General features: G+C 29.8%; 3 protein-coding genes across 7 annotated transcripts in view; 2 read left to right on the top strand and 1 right to left on the bottom strand.

Moving 5' to 3' along the window:
- LOC123258468 (tyrosine-protein phosphatase 99A-like) overlaps positions 1-20,550 on the bottom strand; it is a 151,265-nt gene that overhangs the window by 96,219 nt on the left and 34,496 nt on the right. Inside the window, exons 1-2 of one of the 4 annotated variants that reach the window (XM_044718491.1) lie at positions 11,530-11,573; positions 2,625-3,015 (exon numbers count right to left, since the gene is read on the bottom strand). The exons of 1 other annotated variant lie outside the window; for it this stretch is intronic. In XM_044718491.1, coding sequence (XP_044574426.1) covers positions 2,625-2,709 — 85 coding nt within the window. In that variant the 5' untranslated portion in view covers positions 2,710-3,015; positions 11,530-11,573. Of the gene's footprint in view, positions 1-2,624; positions 3,016-3,143; positions 4,443-11,529; positions 11,574-20,550 lie in introns of those variants that run through there. 2 more of the 4 variants (XM_044718490.1, XM_044718492.1) reach the window with 2 other exon arrangements.
- On the top strand, positions 11,719-14,556 carry LOC123258497 (retinoblastoma-binding protein 5 homolog). Of its 2 annotated transcripts, XR_006508081.1 has the most exons (8): positions 11,719-11,813; positions 11,882-11,907; positions 11,983-12,155; positions 12,345-12,573; positions 12,711-13,166; positions 13,241-13,646; positions 14,068-14,227; positions 14,301-14,556. XR_006508081.1 is itself a non-coding variant. In XM_044718540.1 (7 exons), exons 1-7 carry the CDS (start codon positions 11,795-11,797, stop codon positions 14,151-14,153), a joined length of 1,395 nt encoding a protein of 464 aa, XP_044574475.1. In that variant the 5' UTR covers positions 11,719-11,794; the 3' UTR covers positions 14,154-14,257. The 2 variants fall into 2 exon arrangements, 1 of the variants encoding a protein (XP_044574475.1); XM_044718540.1 differs by lacking the exon at positions 14,301-14,556 and having other exon boundaries at positions 14,068-14,257.
- On the top strand, positions 14,556-16,773 carry LOC123258526 (seipin). Its single transcript, XM_044718600.1, has 5 exons — positions 14,556-14,779; positions 15,266-15,411; positions 15,482-15,684; positions 15,847-16,129; positions 16,211-16,773. Exons 1-5 carry the CDS (start codon positions 14,565-14,567, stop codon positions 16,351-16,353), a joined length of 990 nt encoding a protein of 329 aa, XP_044574535.1. The 5' UTR covers positions 14,556-14,564; the 3' UTR covers positions 16,354-16,773.

Consider the following 20,550-nt stretch of genomic DNA (forward strand, 5'->3'; position numbering starts at 1 on the left):
TACTATGGTTCCTTTACTTTTTAGACCCTAACCAGCCCACCGTACCGTCCACTCATCCAACAAACGTTTTGTTTACTTTACTTCGCTCTTCCTTCTACCACAATTAATATTATTGTTATTATTATTATTATGTCTTATTTACATAATATAGGAAAATGATTTACTGTTTAAACAATTTTAGGTCGGCGGATGCAAATACAAATACATAGCAAAAAAAAAAAAAGGAAAAATTTTATACATATTGTCGACAAATACAAACATTAAACGAGATAGCTTTCAGCTAACAATCAATCAAAATGAATATTGGGTTTGAAAAAAGAAAAACAAAAACGAAAATGAAATAAAAATTGACATTTGTGGTAACTATGCTTTTTGTGAATGTAATTCACCAGACCAGAATGCTATGTCGGTTAAACCGTATCGGTGGCTGAATACTGAATAGTTGGGAAAAAAAAAAAAAAAAAAAAAAAAAAAAAAAAAAAAAGAAAAATAAAATAAAGAAAATGTAATTGCAGGCATAAAAAATTTTTTCCCTCTTTCTCTCTCTCCCCTATTTATTTGATTGGAACGACTCTTGAATTGGACAGGTCATTATTGCATAAAATGGCTGTCAATAGTAACTGTTCTCAATTTAGTTGAATGTCATACACAATATGGATATAATAGAGTACTACTCACTATTTAAACTTTTTTTCCCCTAAACTGTTTTTACGATCCCGAGTTATTTATAGATCAATCACGATGGATTTTAAAAATAATTATAATTTTGTTGATAATAATTCAGTTGAGAAAAACAATGGAATCTACTAATGTGTAAGTGAAATTGAAATAACAATTCAGTGAAACAAGGTTTCATGAATGTCAAATGAATAAATGAATAAAATAATAATTTTTGTGTGGTGGAGATAAAGGTGCAAAATAGTTTTGTAATTGCACCACCATTGATCGCCCTGCTTGCCAACAATATATAACTTTGTCTCTGTCTAATCATTACAAAATTCACTTTGACTGACACAGGACGTTCCAATCTTGCCGGATTCTCTCCCGGCTTTCGCCTTTATATAACTTGTCTGATCTTATTCGCCAGAGGCATTGAGCTCATCCTTACTTCCTGATTACTACCTTCTGTTTCTATTGAATTGCATCAAAGCCTCAATCGAACCCTTTCATAGGTAACTTTTTTAATAAACATCCCAACATTTTAAACCCACCAACTTATTTATTTAATCGAAAATTACTTTTCATTTTCATAATCAATAATAAACTGGATCCTCGAGTGGTTTTTTAAAATTTCAATTCTGTACTCTCTAAACATGAATTAGTGAAAATTCACTTGAATAAGTGAATATTCACTATTTCATGTTTAGAGAGTAAGGCTAAACTTATTATTTCCGCATCAACAAGCTGATATTGATTACTTAGAAAAAAATAAAAGTGATTTATAATTTATTTAACATTCTTGCTTGATATTAGGGACGAGAAATTAAATTTGTGCGGTAAGACATGGATTTAAAACTAAAAATAAAAAAAAAAAAAAAAAGGGATTTTATGTAATATAATAACGGTGTTTTCAAACATAAGATTATCTTCAAAGGGAATTGGTAACATTATTCAGCAAATGTTAACTGTATACCATATTGTACTTTCGCTAATCACGTCGATTACGAGATTTATGATGAACAATACCACAAATAGAGTTGCGATTACCATTTACCTCTATATGGCTTATCAACACAAAGCACGCACCATTCCTAACTAGGTATAAATGTTCATACATATATATTTTACAAATTTGTGTATCTGAATTTACCTTACGAAAATTATTATTAGTATTATTCAAAACAAACGTAATACCTGGTACTTTAATTAAAATAAATAACGTTTGGTAAAGAATTATAAACAATACTAATGTAAATTTACATTACCCATTCAACAATAACACTTTATATAAGTATATGTAAGTACCATTTCGAATAAAAAATATCATAATTGCTAATTATGAAAATGAAGAAAAATTTTCAGCTACTGGTGTAGTAAATTAATGAAAGAAAGGAATGAAAAAAAATTCCGTCTTTTGTATGTAAAAGAATACGATATAAGAAAAGAATGGAATGATGAAAAAATTAATTTAATCTTTTTTCTTTTTTTTTTTTTCTATCTTCTCGTCCGCTGCATTTTCTTTCTACAATTTTTTCGAGTATATTATTAAATAGAAAAAAATTCGGAATTTATAGCATTAAATATAATAAGCAACTGGAATATGCTCAGGTTTTATAAAAACTGACTCATTTATACGAAAGAAGTTGTATAGTAAAAAATATTTTAATTATAATGTGACATATTTTTAATTTTATATTATATTAAATTAAATATCAATAGAAATATAAATGTCGTTTAATATTTTTCGAGAAAAAGTACTAGTTTTTTTATTTCCAGAGAATTGTTTTATGGCGTTGATAAACGAGCTCGATAATAACGCAATAAATTGCAAAATACGAGATCTTTGATGTGAAATTTAAATTTAGTGTAATTTGTAAACTGGCATAAATTGGAGTGTCAATAAAAAAGATATTGCTTAATGAAAAACTAAAAAATGTAAATTAAAAAATAAAAAAAAAACTCACCAAAGACACGACCGGCTGCTCCAGTTTCAATGAGAAACCAAATAAGACAAGCGTAGATAATCCAATCCTGCCGACACACATTCATGTTGGCAAAGTTTTAGTCGACTTTCCGGCCGTACTCTCTACCTCTAGGACCACAATGGCTGCCGTGATCTAACTCGATTACCGCTGATTTGATGAATATATATATGTATATATGTATGTATATACATTTACCTAGAGCTTTGTCAGGATAAGAGGGAATTTTCGCCAGATCGCATTTAGTAGTGCCACGCATCACCGTACCCATCCAAACAGTCTCTCGTAAACTTTTGATCTTTCAAATTTGCAGCTACCATTGTCTTCAGTCTTTCCTTCAAATATTTAAATCCTTTCAGACTTTAACGTTTCTCTGAAACCCATTAACCATTTGTGTTATTATTATTACTGTTCAGAATAATTAATATTTTATTCAACCAACTATATCACACAGATATTTATCATTTATGGTTATCTTCTGTTCAAAATTAATTACTATACCTTTCAAAGTATTAAACTTTGATGTGTCCTTACACGGATTTCCAGATATGTTCCATTAATCCTTTTAATAATGCATCGACGATTGTTAATTATTAACGACTGACCGAAAATTTCAGTAGCTGTTCATTTATTTTTTATATTACCTGCAGAAATAATGGAATTTAAGTAGAGGAAATCGTTTGGCTTTTACGTTTCTGTTCCTGATTTTTTTTTTTTCCTTTTTTTCTATTTAAAAAACTTTTAGCGACGACCTCAAAGGATTTGATTCAAAGTTCCATCAATTCGATTCACTACTTCTGCTAAACTTAATAACGACTTGTTCACTAGAATTCACCCCGACAAATAAAGAGAATTAAATTTATCTCTAATATTATTCGATTATCATAATCAGTAATTAACAATGTTAAAAATCACAGATAAAAAATAAAAATAAATATCACAATAGTTATAAAAAAATGAAAAGGCTTTCGAATAACAATGAACAGGGATTAAAACTTAACAATTAAAAACTAAATACGTTGAAAATAACAACTAAAAGTCTGACAATAAAACATTTCTATTCAGCAATTATTTATAAATTTATTTTTCTTCCTCTCTTGATTTTTTTTTTTTTTTTAATTTTTTTATCCTCTTGTTATTCGTTTTATAACTTTTCTCCTAGTCTTATTATTATTTAAAGTCGTACAAGGGACGATCCAAACAGATGCACAAGCTCACTCAAGTGTGAAAGGATCCAAAGAATTTTATATAACTGAAAAATTTACACACGAGAACAGACATAAAAATAAGATCACTAACCCAGCTAGTATAAAATATAAATATATATATGAAAACAAAAAAAGAATATCGGTTGTCGAACCGGTTCCAAGCGATTGCGCGGCCAAGAATTGCTAATATAATGTTTTCCAGCTGAGTACTCGTTTGACCGTCACAGAACTACCGATTTTTCCGTATTAGCTACAATGTTTATTATTATTATTATTTAAATCCACTCACATTGACACCCACACTGTCACACTGAACAGACACAGTAAACTAATTATCATTATTTAATTTATCGAGTGATTGATTGACAAATTAAAACAGTTGCCCGCGAAAATTATCACGATGTACAATGTGATTTGAAAATATAGTAGGAGAAAAATGAAATTTTAGCGAAAATGAAATAATTAAACGGATAATATATTCACAATTGAAATAGAGTATCTGTTGTATATATACATAAATTAATATGCATTTGTATATGTATATGTATATTTATCTGGAGTCAGTGCGAGCTCAACAGAATCACGATTCGCACTGGTACGCCATCGAGCGTTGAGATACTTTACCAAACCATGTTTCATTCTGTCTCATTCTATTAAACCGGTCTGTTTCACTCGCTCTCACCTATAACCGTATGTGTTTGAGCGCGCGCGGCACATCATCCCCCATTCTCTAGTTCCAGTTTTCCCTCTTTCCTCCCTGCCCTTCGCGAACCACCTACACTCGCGATTTCGCGGCGCGTTGTCGATGGATTTGCCGCGCATCAGCGCATCAAGGGGTTTTGCGCGGGCGCATCACATCTAATCATATATACTACATACCCCCCTCTTCTTATTATTATTTTCTCTACACACTACATACATATATTTTATTTATATATATATATTAATATAAATGTCTATCCACATCAATGTTCAGCTTTTTAATAAATTATTTAACGACAAATTACGACAGACGATAAATTAATAATTATTTCAAACTTTATTACCGGATTTTTCCGCAAAATAATCTTCAGAGATGCCTCTAAGTAACTGTAATTAAAACCCGTTTAATTATTCCGTGGTTATGTATATATTAGTGAAATAATACCAAAGACAGATAACGATAATAATTATTAATGAGCAAAGTACTCATTCAGTGGCATACAAGTATAACTGAAAGCCACACAGGACTAATTAGTAGCTTATTTTTTTTTTTTTTTTTTTTTTTATACAATACACACCACTTTTGCATTATAATTATTTTTAGTTTTTAGCACACACTGTGTGTTTAACATAATACCCGTTGAAATTTCTATGAATACTCGACATAATTATTTATTCCATTTTATAATGTCTTACATAATTATTGAATAGTCGTATTTTTTTTATTAACTGTTGGCCTAATATCGAAATGTCACCATTTAAATTAAAATCGTTGAATATTCATCGCGAAAATTTTCAAAATACATGAGAAAATGAAGTATTTAAATACTGATACATACTGTACAGATATTAACAAGTGCACAATTTAAAATACAAGGATTATGCAAGATTTTAATCGTAATCGACTTTTATTATATCGGGAATTTCGTACTTATTATTGAGATTTGCCCTCAGAAGACAAAAGTCCATTATACAGACATTAAATATTTTTATATTAAGTATTAAATTAATTAATTAATTTTTCTATTATTCAGTAGACGTTTATAAAAAATTTTCTCCGATGATATATTTTCGAATCAACCGATTGAAATTGAGATAGGGTTCCAGGTATTCCAAAGGGTTTATTGAGACTTGAATCTGATTAGAAACTAAGTTAAAGGATAAAGGATACGATTAGATAAGAATTTAGTTTGAAATTTATTCTTTTTTTTTTTTTCAAAGTTTTCCAAAATTTTATAAGAAACTCAAACTTTAGTCCTTGTAAGTTTGATGTAAATAGATTAAAAAAATAAAAAAAAGTTTAGTAGTATATTGAATTAAGCTGACTGGAGAACAAAATAAACGGTTATTTAGATATTTACATGGACTAACTGAAGAAAAGTTTTTTTCTCTGGGGTAACATTATACGTTCGTACTGAAAGATTTCGACAGGTTATAGTTATTACGTTCTTTTAAAATCCTGTTCTAATTCTCGAGCAAATAAACGCATGATTGCTCGGCCACAGATTTACCGATCGATCGGCCGGTGGATTTGCCCAGAAAAATACAATTCGTGCGGAAACAGATGCGATTTTTAAAATGCTTTTCAGCCAATCTCTCATACCTCTGGAATTATTTTTTTTTTTTCATCGGAAAATGAAATTTTATCATAGTTCTTTGAATTACAGATTCAAAAAAGTCAATTTTCAATATTTTATCCGTATAACTTGAAATTAATTCACAATAAATTATAAAAATTAGAGAATTCTCAGGAGTGTTTTTCCTAAAATTTATTCTATAAATATTCTATGTACCCTATATCGGTGGTATGATAATGATACAAAAAAGTAACGGAGAGAATATAGATAATACAATACTTATTCGTTCAGCATTGTAAAATAATATTAAGTATATTAGGGGTACAATGACTGTATAACCCTTAAGGCATTTCATATTTTAATATAAAGATATAAAGAATACTACAAACGTGTGTCTCGGAACAATTTAAAGTCCCCAATGAAATTCCATCTGGTATGTAGAGTATATACTACTACTACCAGTTATATATCACTTTTATAATACAGCCTCTTGGCGATATGCTAAAGTCGTGAATCCCAAAGCGACTATTTTACCACTGAAGCGAGCTTTTTTAAATCCACAATGGAAAAAGAATCCCAAGATTTTTACACCGATATCTTTTACCGAGAAGCAAACAATCCAAACAAACATTCTTCAATCTACCTACATAGAACAAATAAATTATTTACAAAGAATTGTAATAAAAAATAACGTCCAAATTTTATTGTCAAGTGTTGCAAAACGAACGGCGTTAGTGGTAGTGGTGGTGGTTAGAACCCCCGGGCCTCGGTGCGACTTGAAAGCCTCAGACTTAAGCCTCCGTAGCATTATTTCCCTTTGCCCCTGACACTCTCGAACATCTAGCCCTATACCCTGACAACCCCGAGAGCCCCGACAGTATCCTGGCGACGTCGCCATTATTTTTGAACGCGACTACTCACCCGGTCTTACGACCTTTCTGTCTAAACGTAAGCTTGGTGATATTTACACCGGTTTATCTTTGATTTATGCCTATTTTTTCGAGCCTCGACACCTCACCAGAATTACTCAAGCCCGTCTGTCGGACGTACTTTTGTATTATACATATTACACACACACATACACACCAGCGTCTAAAAAAATATTATTACATTAATAAATTTAGTATATAGCTGATGACTTAAAATTGTTGTATTATTACTTAGTGCACTTGAAGGTTGTTAGAACGGCAACACTAAAAGCCCTTTTAGTTTTACTACACGTATTCATGTATTATTATTATGTTGGCTGATGGTAGTAGTAGTTGTTACGACAAAGTATGCCTTAAGACGATTGTCTCGTATGCCCCGTGGCAAGATTCCAATCCCGTGAATGTAAAATGAAGATAAACCCCCTGAGAGTAGGGCAGAGTAGGCCAGGGAAGTACCCATTGCACATTATGAGAGCCAGCCACGTCTTAGCCCTGAGGCATCACTACCAACACCAACATCATCATCATCATCATCATCATCATCATCAACCTATATAATATTAAGATTTTCTCTGGAGCTCCTGGTTACTTACTCAGCGTTAATGTTGTCATTGTATGGTTTTATATATTGCCGGAGAGAACCCTCGTGGAAGCAAACCGAGAAATAACCACTGAATTTATTATTATACCAATAGTTATTCACAATATGATTATCTAAACCAAGTGTTTGAGATTATTTAGAAAGACAGATAGACACTCGACTCAGAAAACTAATCTCATTCTAATACATTATTTATTTTAAGACATTCTTATTCCCTTTAGCATTTTTCGAGTTCCGGAAACAAAATATGATTGATGTTCTGACTACAGAGTAGGATTCACAGTCGAGATAGCGTTATTCTATTCTTATTCTTTGGGTATAAGCTGAATGAGAAAGACAAGAAAGACCGAATAAGCTAACTTTGTCTATACATATATATTAAAGTGAAAAATAAAAAGTTAACAAAACTATACTCATTCTCATTCGCGTTCGCATTCGCATTCATGGTATGCCGAGCATCACGCTCAGAGTTAAGGGTGAGGGTTACAAAATAGGATGAATACTTTTTACTACCATTTCCAATTCATTTTACCACTCTATAAACAATGTTAACTGCGTGAATGTGTAAATAACTTATTTACGTCCGTGTTCCCGTGAAAGATTTATTAAAATATATTAAAATATCGATTTGTTTTTTTTTATTTTATTTTTTTTATGATTTTTACACATGTAAACAGCTTTCTCATACCTCTGGCAATAATTCTAGGCATTATTTTATCCGTGTGTTACGTGTTATATGTTATGCCTGATTTTGTTTGTGTATCAAATTCGTTTAACAAAATATCAACATTAGTATAAAATTAAAAGTAAATATATTATTCGTCTGCATCAAAGTTGAGAGAATTCGAATATTATTATTTATTTAATTAATTGAATATTTAGCTTTGAGATTGAGAAAAAATATTACTAATTAATATTTCATTAATACAGACTCATTAATTTTATATCGGAGATCCTTTTTATTAATAAATAAATGTTAAATAATTGAGAGATTTTAATTTCTCAGTAAGATAAAAATTCTTGAATTTGTATAAATATTCAGACAACGTTGAATAAATATTCAATTAATTTAACAAATCAAAGAGAAAAAGCACGTACAAATGAGTGTGTATTACCTCTTGAAAATTTCTTTAACCATGCTCGTACAGTAGATTTCGCAGATGCTCATCAACGATTCTTTGCTTGCAAAACAAACACTACTAAGTCAACGAAAGCTTGAAAACTGAATTAAAGTGAGGGCAACGGCTTCAATCCCACACCTTCTTTTAGCTTTCATTGACTTGCTATGCTTTTATTTTACTTTTTCTACCTTTTCCTTTACTTGTACTTTTACTTTTTCAACACAATTCTAAAAAGGCTCATTCCACTAATTTGTTTACTTAAGCCCAGAAACTCATTGACGTGTGATATACGTGCATAAACTTAAATTCGTTATACTTTTTTTTTTTTTATCCTTTTTATACTTCATACCTACCAACGGACAGAAGAAAAACATTAACCTCTATTATTATTATTCAAAAGCTCTCACTTCTTTCTCTGACATTTCACTATGAATAATTATCAATGGCAAATTGTCTCGTTATTCACTCGTTAACTTTTTAATTATTATTCATCAAATTTAGTATCGGAACAGTAGAGCTCGACGACATACACAATCAGAAATAAAGCTAGTGGATAGATAACCAATAACCATTTTCAATAAAATAAATTCAACATTCAACAATTGGTCTTTAATAGACAATGAAAGATAAAAATAATGAACAAAAAAAAAATATTCTTCCAAGTATACAACAGAGCAATAATCTCTGACTGACTCTGTCAATATTGGTAACTAAAAAAAAATATGAAAGCTATGCAGTAACACCGGTGCAAATATAAATTTAATATCTCGATAAACAAATCCATCAATTGTAAAGTTGCATTGAAAAAAAAAAAAATAATCTAACCATTAGTTTATTGTACTTTGGCTTTATTCTATGATTATTATTTTCATCACTATTATTGAAACAGCTCTTTCAATTTTTCACCGCAGACAGACAGATTATTATTATTTGATAAATTGTCATAAAATATTGCATCAATATTGTTGTTAATAATTCTTAAACAAAACTTATGTCTAGACAGAGTAGTAAATATAAATCTAGCTTTCTATCTAAATAGATTTGGAGAAATTTAAAGACTAATTTAATTTTCATCGACGTATCAATTTGTCTTTTTACTTTTAATGTATAATCAAAGTTTATTTTAAACGGGTTTAATTTAATACTTGCAATAATATTACTCAGGGTAGTGTGCTTGGACCCTTACTCTTTTCTTTATATATTTCTGATCTTGCGAAACGGTTAAAATGTAAATATTTATTTTATGCAGACGATCTAATTATATATGCTTCATGTTGCCCATCGCAAATTAATGAATATGTTGCTATGTTGAATAATGAGATAGAAAAAATTGTTGATTGGTGCAATTTAAATTGCTTGAAATTGAATGCTACAAAAACTAGTGCTATTATACTAGGAAGTAGGCAGAGAGTTAGCAGTAATTTTTGTAAAAGTGCCCAAAATATAATTGTCAGTAATCATGTGATTCCATATGTACAATCAGTTAAATACTTGGGTTTGATAATTGATAATACTCTATCGTGGGAGAATCAAGTTGTAAGCGTATGTATTCGTGCGATGAAAACGCTAGCGCAACTAAAAATTAATAATGAAATTTTTAATGAACAGTTACGCATAAAATTGGTTACGACCTTGATTTTTCCCATCTTCGATTACTGCTGTGCTGCTTATACAAACATCTCAGGCAAATTACAGCATAGATTGCAGCGTAAAATAAACTCATGTATAAGATATATTTTTAAAATTTCGAGATTTGAGCACACTACTCCGTATTATAAAAAATTAGGCTGGTTAAAACTTGATGTTAGAAGAGATTATTTCATAGCTTGTTTATTTTACAAAGAAATTAAGTTAAATTACTGTCAATTATTTAAATCGAATTTAGAATTTCTGCCGATTGTGCTAAGGAGAGGTGACGTCAGGAATGATTATCTACGTCTGCCAAGAAGTAATTGTGCAATTTATGAAAACTCTTTCCTAATTCATGGTATAAAAGTTTGGAACTCGTTACCGGCCGAAATTACATTAATTGACAATTTCGAACAATTTCAACAGGCTTGCTATGACTTCTTCTTACAATAAATGTTAATGTTATTATTTCTCTGTTAATATGTTATTATTTTAAGAATTAATATGTTCTTACTTTTAATAATTTAATATCAAATATTTAAATTGTATTAAAAACACTGTATCAAATGTATACATGTAAATGATAAAATTTATGTATTGTTGATGGTCCTGAAGGAGCTTAGAACTCTAGGATCAAATAAATTTTTCTATCTATCTATCTATCTACTATTAAAAATAAATATTTTTATCATCATAAGTATATATAGGTGACCGTCTTTTATTTCTCATGCAATATTTTTTCATGGCAAAAATATCTTTTTGCGGATTAATAAAGGCGGGGAGCCATATATATATGAATTTTGAAATGATACTGAAGTTGATAGACATTAGAAATTTTTTTTTTTCAATTTTAGAGCAATAAAATTATTATTAAAAAAATTCCACTTGTGAAAATTCAAAAAAATTATTAGTCGAAATTTTTTATTGTAATTAATTTAGTAGATATTTATTATTACAGTTGTCAGCTAACTTCAGTACCATATTTTGAATAAAAAATTTTCATCTTTTCCATTGTTTTAGTATCAGCAGTAGTATAAAAAGTTATAATATTTTTTTATGTATATCAGGTGAAATTCGTCATAAACATAATATAATAATATAAAATTTATTTATTACTTACTAACAATAGATAAAATGAACGTCCTTGCGATCCCAACTCAGTAAATTTTAACTCAAGAGTACACTGTGACCTACGACGCAATAACCGCTGGACGGCAGTATCGCGGTGACACCTTGCGGGCAACTGCGGAACTACTCCCTCTAACGGCTACTTCACAAGTTATTTTTGCAACACAATATATAAATATATAGATAAAGATTTAACCTGTCAGACACTTTTATAAATAAACAATAGAATTTAATTTAAAATATCATAAACATTTAATATGAATTTAGAGCTTTTGGGTAAGTATTAAATTATCAATAAATTTTATTTATATTATTCTGATTTATTTATTTGTATATTTTATTAGAATCATTTGGACAAAATTATCCAGAGGTAAGTTTATAAAATAATAATATTATTATTTTAAAGTGTAAATTTTTTATTAATTTGTTTTTTTTTTTTTAATAGGAATTTGATGGAACGCTTGATTGTATTTCGCTGGCAGTAACGTGTACATTCAACAAAAGAGGTACATTGTTAGCCGTAGGCTGTAATGATGGTAGAATAGTAATATGGGATTTTTTAACTCGCGGAATTGCCAAAATAATAAGCGCTCATGTACATCCTGTTTGTTCACTCAGGTAAATATAAAAATATATTATAATAATAAAATAAATTTGTTCGAAAAAATTGCATTTTTTATTTTTTAAAATTTCTACATGTCAATTTTATTTTTCTTATTTTTTTATCACAATTTGTTTACAAAAAAAAAAAACTGAAAAATGATCCAATATCTGCTAAATGAATTTTCATAAATATTTTTTAAATAGTTGGTCAAGAAACGGACACAAATTGCTGAGTGCATCGACAGACAACAATGTTTGTATATGGGATGTATTATCAGGAGAATGCGATCAAAAATACCGTTTTCCATCACCGATATTAAAAGTACAATTTCACCCGAGAAATTCAAATAAATTTTTGGTCTGTCCGATGCGACATGCTGCTGTAATGGTGGATGTTGAAGGTACACATCGTGTTATTCCCCTAGATGAAGATGTAAGTCTATTAAATAATTAATATTTTAAAAAGTTTATTTAAATTTGTTTGTAAATATTATATTACAACTTAAAACCATTATAATTGTTTGCTTTTCATAAAATATAAATGAAATATTTATAATATTCTAATTTCAGAGTGATTTAAATATCGTCGCGTCTTTTGATAGACGAGGAAGTTTTGTGTACACAGGAAACGCCCGTGGCAGAATTCTCGTTCTTGATTCCGAGACATTAACTATAAAAGCTTCTTATAAAATATCTCAGGGTACTGCTAGCAACACCGCGGTTAAGAGTATTGAATTTGCGCGCCGTGGGTCATGCTTTCTTGTCAATACTTCCGACCGAGTGATACGTGTATACGACAGCACGGAGATACTTGCTTGTGGGAAGGACGGGGAGCCGGAGCCGATACAAAAATTGCAGGATTTGGTTAACAAAACAATGTGGAAAAAATGCTGCTTTTCAGGCGACGGCGAGTACGTTTGCGCTGGCTCTGCTAGACAACATGCACTTTATATTTGGGAAAAAAGTATCGGTAATTTAGTTAAAATATTGCACGGAACTAAAGGAGAGCTTTTGCTGGATGTTGTGGTGAGTTATATTGCATATTGAATATTATTTTAACAATTAATGAAATTAAATATAATGGTGTATAAAACTTTTAGTGGCATCCAGTGAGACCTATAATAGCATCAATATCCTCCGGAGTGGTGTCTATTTGGGCACAGAATCAAGTTGAAAATTGGTCCGCGTTCGCCCCAGATTTCAAGGAATTGGACGAGAACGTCGAGTACGAGGAGAGAGAAAGCGAATTTGACTTGAGTGATGAAGATAAATCTGTCGTACAGGGCGAAGAGGCTCAGGATGAAGAAATCGAAGTTGACGTCGCAGCTATTGACAGAGTCGCGGCTTTTTGCAGCTCCGATGAAGAAACTGAAGATATTGGTACATTGCAATATTTGCCGATAGCCCCCGAGGTTGAAGAACCAGAAGATCAAGCTGCTGCACAAGAACCACCCAACAAAAAATATCGATCCCATGATATTCATTTGCAGAATCCACCTGAGAACGGTAACTTTTTCACTTAATCATTTATCATCTATTTTATTCAACTTTTTATTCATTAGTATTGCATATAAATCACACATGTGATGAATTTAATAAATTTAATAAATTTAATGGACATTCATTGACATTTATTAATTAGATTTGCAAATGTTAAAAATATCCGACATATCATTTTGAATAGTAATATAATTTTATTAAAGTAATTAATTATTGATTGAAATACGGAAAGTTTAATTGATTTAAATATTACAAAGTAATAATATTTAATTGATAAAAAATTTTAATGAAAATTTAATAATCAATAATAATTATTATAGATTTTTTTTTTGCTATTGATTTTCTGTTTTTAACCACCGGAAATTATTTTTAAATATTTTTATTCATAGCCATATACTAATTGACAATATCAATAATCTATTTTCAGAAACACATCCATTATTAAATAAAGGAAAAGATAAACCTGCTGCTAAAAAAGGACGTCCACGACTTGAACATCGTAAAGGAAAATAATTTTTTTTTTTTTTTTTTTTTTTTTCTTTTAATCAGTATCAATTAACATTGTTCCATCTATGTGACTTGATTTAGTATGTAATAAATTTAAGATATACCTTTTATATAAATAGAGTAATCTTAATTTATATACTTGGATTAATTTAGCTGATAAGTTTTATAAAAACTAGAGACCGAAGCAGGTGCTGCCGCGCGACAGAATGTGGCGAGTTTATGTACCTAAGGGATAATGATTTTGTTTTTAAAATCTCAAGTCGTTCAAAGGTTATGTTATGCTGTGTAATTTATATATATATCCATGTCAAATAAGCAAAGACAGATAATATATAACTGAATCCAATATCTTATCGACTTGAAGATTCAGTTGAAATTTTATAAATAACAGATAGAGTTTCAGTAAAAAGAAAAAAAATGTTTTTTTCAAAGACAATTAAAGCGGCATTTGAAAAATTATTCAATGCAAAACAACAAACTGTGAAAGGTGTACAATCAATATTTTTTCGCAGTGGATTTATATTTATAGGCTCAGTAGTCGCTGTTTGGATATCAATATTTCTTTATACAGCATTTTACTATGCATACATGCCAAATATGCAACACATACGTCCTGTTCACTTTGAATTTGAGTGAGTATTAATGTTCTCTGCATCTTTATAGAAATTATCATGGTAATCATGGATTCTGTAGCAACAGTTACCATAACAATGATTACTATTATTCTATTGGCTACATTTATTATTAGAAACATCATTACAATTTTAATTTAATTGTTAATATTATTAAAGTTAACAGTCACTTGACAATTTTTTAATTTTATTTAACAAAAAAATTTGTTCGAAAAATTTTTTTTTAAATTCCTACATGTTAATTATTTCTGCTAATTTAAGTTAATATAAAACAATTGGATCTTTTAAGTATTTTAATTATTAAAATGCGGTATTAAAATTACTCTTATTTCATTACAAATATTAAATTGATGTTTAATTGCACTAAACATTTGGTTCATTTAATTATAACTCATTATTAAATTTTAACCAAGCGTAAATTTATCAATTAGTTTTAAATAATTTAAAAATTTTTTTTATAGTAAAATAAATTAAATTTTTTATCAGTTCATGTGAAAAATTAAAAGGACCATGCGGATGGCCGTCAGCATTTGTACGATTTACAAAAAAACAGCAATTTTTGATGGTTGGCCAGCCATATAAAATAAATTTATACTTAGAAATGCCAGAATCAACAACGAATAAAGAATTAGGTAAAAGAAAATCTAAATTAAAGAGAAATTTTTTTTAAAATCAAATAAATTTATTTATTTATTTATTTAGGAATGTTTATGGTGTGCTCAAGCCTACATACTCACAATCACGGTATCGTTGATAAGTCTTGTAGACCTACGATGTTACACTATCGAAGTACATTACTCCATTATCTTACGACACTGGCATTTTCGCCAATGCTAATTTTTGGCGCTCGCGAAGAAAAACAAAACATTATGTTGGAATTGTATCGGAATTTTGAAGAAGACCAAGTAAGTTTATTTTATATAACTTTGCGCCGTCAATCAATTTAAAAATTCTTTTCGCGAGATTCAAAAAAACAGAACTGAGTTTTCTAAAATTACTACTCATTGAATACATTATAAATTTGTTGAAACATCTATTATTAACTGATGTTTGAATCTTTAATACAGAATCATCCAGTTACGTCAATTTCTATTGAAATACAATCAAAATTCATTGAATTTTACTCAGCTACTATTGAAATCCATGCTCATTTATACGGATTGAGATATCTAATGTTCCATTGGCCAATATTGACAGCCATAATCGGAATCACGACCAACTTATTCTTTATATCGCTTATATTTATACTGTCGTACTTGCATTTTACATATGAAGAAGATCTCCAAGATGAACAGTTTAGTTATGAAAAAGGTCAAATTGAAAAGAGCACCCACAAAAATAGCACTGACTGTAAATATTAACCAATCTTTATAAAAAACAATCAATAAATAAATATTGAATTGAATCAATAAAATATTAATTTTATTTTAGTATCTTCAGAGTCATCTTCCATAGAAGACGCCTCGTTACTCGATGATCTCATTAAAAGCAGCGATGAATCCAATAAATTAGAATTAAATTTACCTGAAGACAAATCGCGGTATATTGAAGAAATTAAATCAAAATCAAAGTGAAGTTATTCACTTCCGTGGATTTATAATGCATGCATGCATATGGGTAAGATAGACACCGATCTAATTAAGTTTTATACTTTCAACGAAAACGTAATGTCTGGGTGATTAAATATTTATTGTTAATTTTTTTTTAGTTGATATCTATAAAATTATTTCGAAGATTAGTTAAATATGAATTTTTTGGTTAGTTAATACCTTTAAAATATTTTTTAGTAATGTGGTTAAATAATAAACCGAAAGAAAATTTTTTTTTTTTGTCGTGTTAAAAGAAAATAATAAATACGTGTGTAGGGTTATTTTTTCAGAGAAAGTAGAAAATGAAATATGCGTGAGTCATGCATTAAAAATATTTGTTGAGTAAACAGAGTGCAAATAGTTTCGTGGAAAAAGAATTAAAAATAAAAATAACATACAACATAATGTAATACAGCATAGACATTACGTAATACGATATTTACGAAAAATAATTTTTAAAAAAATGATTTGCTATATTTATGAATTTATTATTTATTATGAAATTAAAAGGCGGTATTAAAGTATGAGTACATATATATATATATATATATTTGTAAAACGACACAAAGCCAGGTGTACAAGGGGCTTACGTACTTGATAATATTCCCCACTTTTATCATCTACTCAGAAAGGTCGTTCAAGAGCAACGCTACGCCAGCAAGAGGCTGTATCTTATGTTGAAATACATTATATAGGTATATAGATGTATACGTAGAGAAAGAGAGGAAAAATGAAGATTGGATAAATAAAAGCAGAAGAGAATAACCTAACCGGTTATGCTGGTATCCACCCCATTTATCGTCATTGCAATTCAAAGAAAGAGTGCGAATAATTCGTAGGGCTTTATTCTTTTTTATTCTCTTTTTCATGGCCTCGTATTACCCGAGATTCAGACAGGTGTTGTCTGTACCGCCCATGCTGTTAAGAGATTTCTATACAAATAATAACAGTTAACTTTTAACTTTTAAATACACACACACACACACACACAGTATATACATAAAACTTAATAAATTTATATAATACAATATATTTTTAATTTTATATTTTATTTATGTTCCAGTACTCTTCCATTTACGCTAAAATTTTTACTTTACTTTGTACGCAAATTTATTTTTATTTTTATTTTATTTCCTTTTATCATGCAAACATATATTACTGCAATCGATACATCAAATCAACAAAGCTCACGGTGTTAACGTTTGATTACCTTATTTTTTCTTTTCCTCGTAACTGAGCTACTACTCTATACACTAAAATAGAAATCTCGGAAAAAAATTACCCGCCAGAAATTAGATTTCTATTCTACACAAAAGAGTTTATTTTATTTTATTTTTTTTTATTAATTTCAAAAGTTTAAGAAATTGTTATACTGCAAGATACATAATAAATAATAAGTATGTATAACTTGTCAGTTAGTTTTACTTTTAACTTAAACAGCCATTGTGGTTGGGAAAATTCATCTGGTAAACTTAAACTTTTGAGAATTTTGTTTCAGTTAGTCATGAATATTACACAAGTAAAATTTAGATTTAATTTAAAAGCTAAATATAGTAAATTTAATTATATTCAATCCACAGTATCTTGTAAATTTTATTAGTTTAATTTTTATTAAATTATAATTAACTTATTGATGAAAAAAATGAATTATTTTACCAAAAATAACATTTTTAACGAGTTTTTAAAGGTCAAAAAGTTGTTTGCTAAAAAAATAAAAGTAAAAAAACTTTAGTTAATTTTGGAAAGTATTATATTTATATAGATGAAAAACGAAATTAAACTCGAGAAACAGTATTATCTATAAGTACCAAAGTACTCTGATAGGAAACTTTAGCTATTAAAATATAAAATATATAAAGTATATATATATATATATATATCTATATAAATGACATTTAAAGACAATGATGGTAAATCAAAAAACTTTTTTTTGTTATCGAAAACATTTGAGAGAAAAGACATTGTTTTTGTTCGTAGGATATTGACCGAGTTTTATTGAGGGTTTATATATGTATATACATATATACATCGATAAATATAACAGTGAACTTTATTTCACAAGCTCGTATCGAAAAGACAATGCCCAAGGAGTTAGACAATAAACGCCGAGAGTCTGTATCTATCAATAGTAAGTTTTATGGCATTATCGAGTACATCCACTGTATACAAAATTGACAAAAGGAAAAAACAAAAAAAAAAAAAAATCTCTAAATTTCTATTCGGCACACAGCTGTTGAGAATTTTCTGAAAAGGTGTTGAGGGATGTCTAAAGTTACAATAGGCAGATAAAAATTAAAGCTCACAGGAAAAAAAAGTAGTGAATAAATATTAAAAAAAGAGAGTTCGGCTAAAGTGATAATTACAGGGGGCAAACTTGTTTAAAATTGAACCAGCATTAAATTAATTGTGTCACTCGAATTCATCCCCGGCTTTTCTTGCTCTCATTTTCCTCTTGTTCTCGACTGTACTCTATAGAAGTAATTATCAGACTCTTATTCTGCGGGTACCAATTCATTCGGCTCGGCTTCAGCTTCTCGTTCCAGTATAAAAATCTTCTTCATCCCACCAACAATTCCTTTTATTCTTCATTATTTAAAAAAGAAATAAACTTTTAAATTCATTACAGAAAAATCTACCCTTTCTTTTTGTTTCAAGAGCTTTTGCGAAAGATAAAAGAACTTTAATGGTACCTAGTTCTATGTATAATAAATTTTTAATCGCCAATAAAAATATTTATATCTCTTTTTACTAATTTAATATTATTACCAATAAAAAATATTGTGGAAAATTATTTTATTAAAATAATTTAATATTTTACGAAATAATTTTATTTTTCCGAAATTATCCATTATTTATTAGCTAATGCGCGTTATCTCTTAACTTGATTTTTGTGGATATTACATGCTTTTAATACCAGAAATAAATTAAAAGATTTTGATAAATAAAAAATAAAAATTAAAATATTTTCCTAAAATAAAATTGATAGTGGTAATAACTTGTAATGATCAGAGATGACAGTGTGACATTGGAGTGTAGAACAAGAAAGAAAACGAGGGAACAAAGTAAGTTGGGAGTCACTGGCTCGTAAGCGTGGCCCCGGATTCCTGGACCGGTTAGGTAGGCAACCAGCAGCCGTCCCTCCTATGGGAGTCTGTATTTCCTCTGAGTTATCCCCTCCCGGAGGAGGGAACGCGAACGTAAACGTAAATGCGAACGCGAACGCTAACACTAACGCGGGCGGTAGGTAACCTGACTTGTCTTCTCTCTTCCTATCCGCAACATATCTTCTGTCCTTTGTTGTTATTATTATTATTATTATTGTTGTGGTACATCCGTGATCCTTTGGTGGTGTCTTTCTCAGTCTCGAAACCTCAATCCAGCTTCCATACTCTATTTAGTGCTGCTCTTCCAGTTAAACTCATCTCTCTCTTGATCATTTGATCTCTTGCTCCCTCTTATTGGGGGGCTCAGAGTACATACGCTCTACCTGAAGCCACACGACAGGTGCCAGCGGCGTACGCAACAAAATAATGAGCGACGATATTTATAGAAGTCAGTTCAAGTAACTCTCAGCTCACACACACTCTCTTAACCAACCAACCAACCAACCACACAACAGGTAAACCAATACCTGAAAGACCTGCATCGAGTCTGATCCTGACAATCTTTTGTGCTGCCTCACTTCCAAGAGCTTCAGAGGTGTGTAGAGCTAAAGTCTCCTCGATGGCGCTTTGATCATTAAAATCACTGTAAAAAATATATAGTAGCCACTAAAATTCCCCCGGGACTGTTAAATATAACTATTTTTTTTTTATTTTTTAGACTGTGGTCAGCTCACTGAGAGTTGCTGCCTGCTCTTGACAATTCTTGCGGTTTCTCTTTATTTCGTTTATCGGGCGACCAAACCGAAAACCTGAACCCCAGTCCAAACTCAAACTTGAACATAACAGGTTCAGTTGGTCCGAGAATCGAATAGGCAGACTAGAGGCTCACTCTGCTCTTACTGATTTTGTATCTTTATTTGTTTCCTTCTCTTGTTAATTCTCTCTATCAGATATCGGCTGCGTCAATGTGTTATTTACTTAATAATAACATGACCGTCTAACCGGGCAACGACGAGTTTCAGGTGGGGTAACTCGAGAAGATCGTCCTTCGGTATCCAGTTTTACTCTGGCCTCAAAC

Source organism: Cotesia glomerata, linkage group LG2 (genome assembly GCF_020080835.1).
Source record: "Cotesia glomerata isolate CgM1 linkage group LG2, MPM_Cglom_v2.3, whole genome shotgun sequence".
Lineage (NCBI taxonomy): Eukaryota > Metazoa > Arthropoda > Insecta > Hymenoptera > Braconidae > Cotesia > Cotesia glomerata.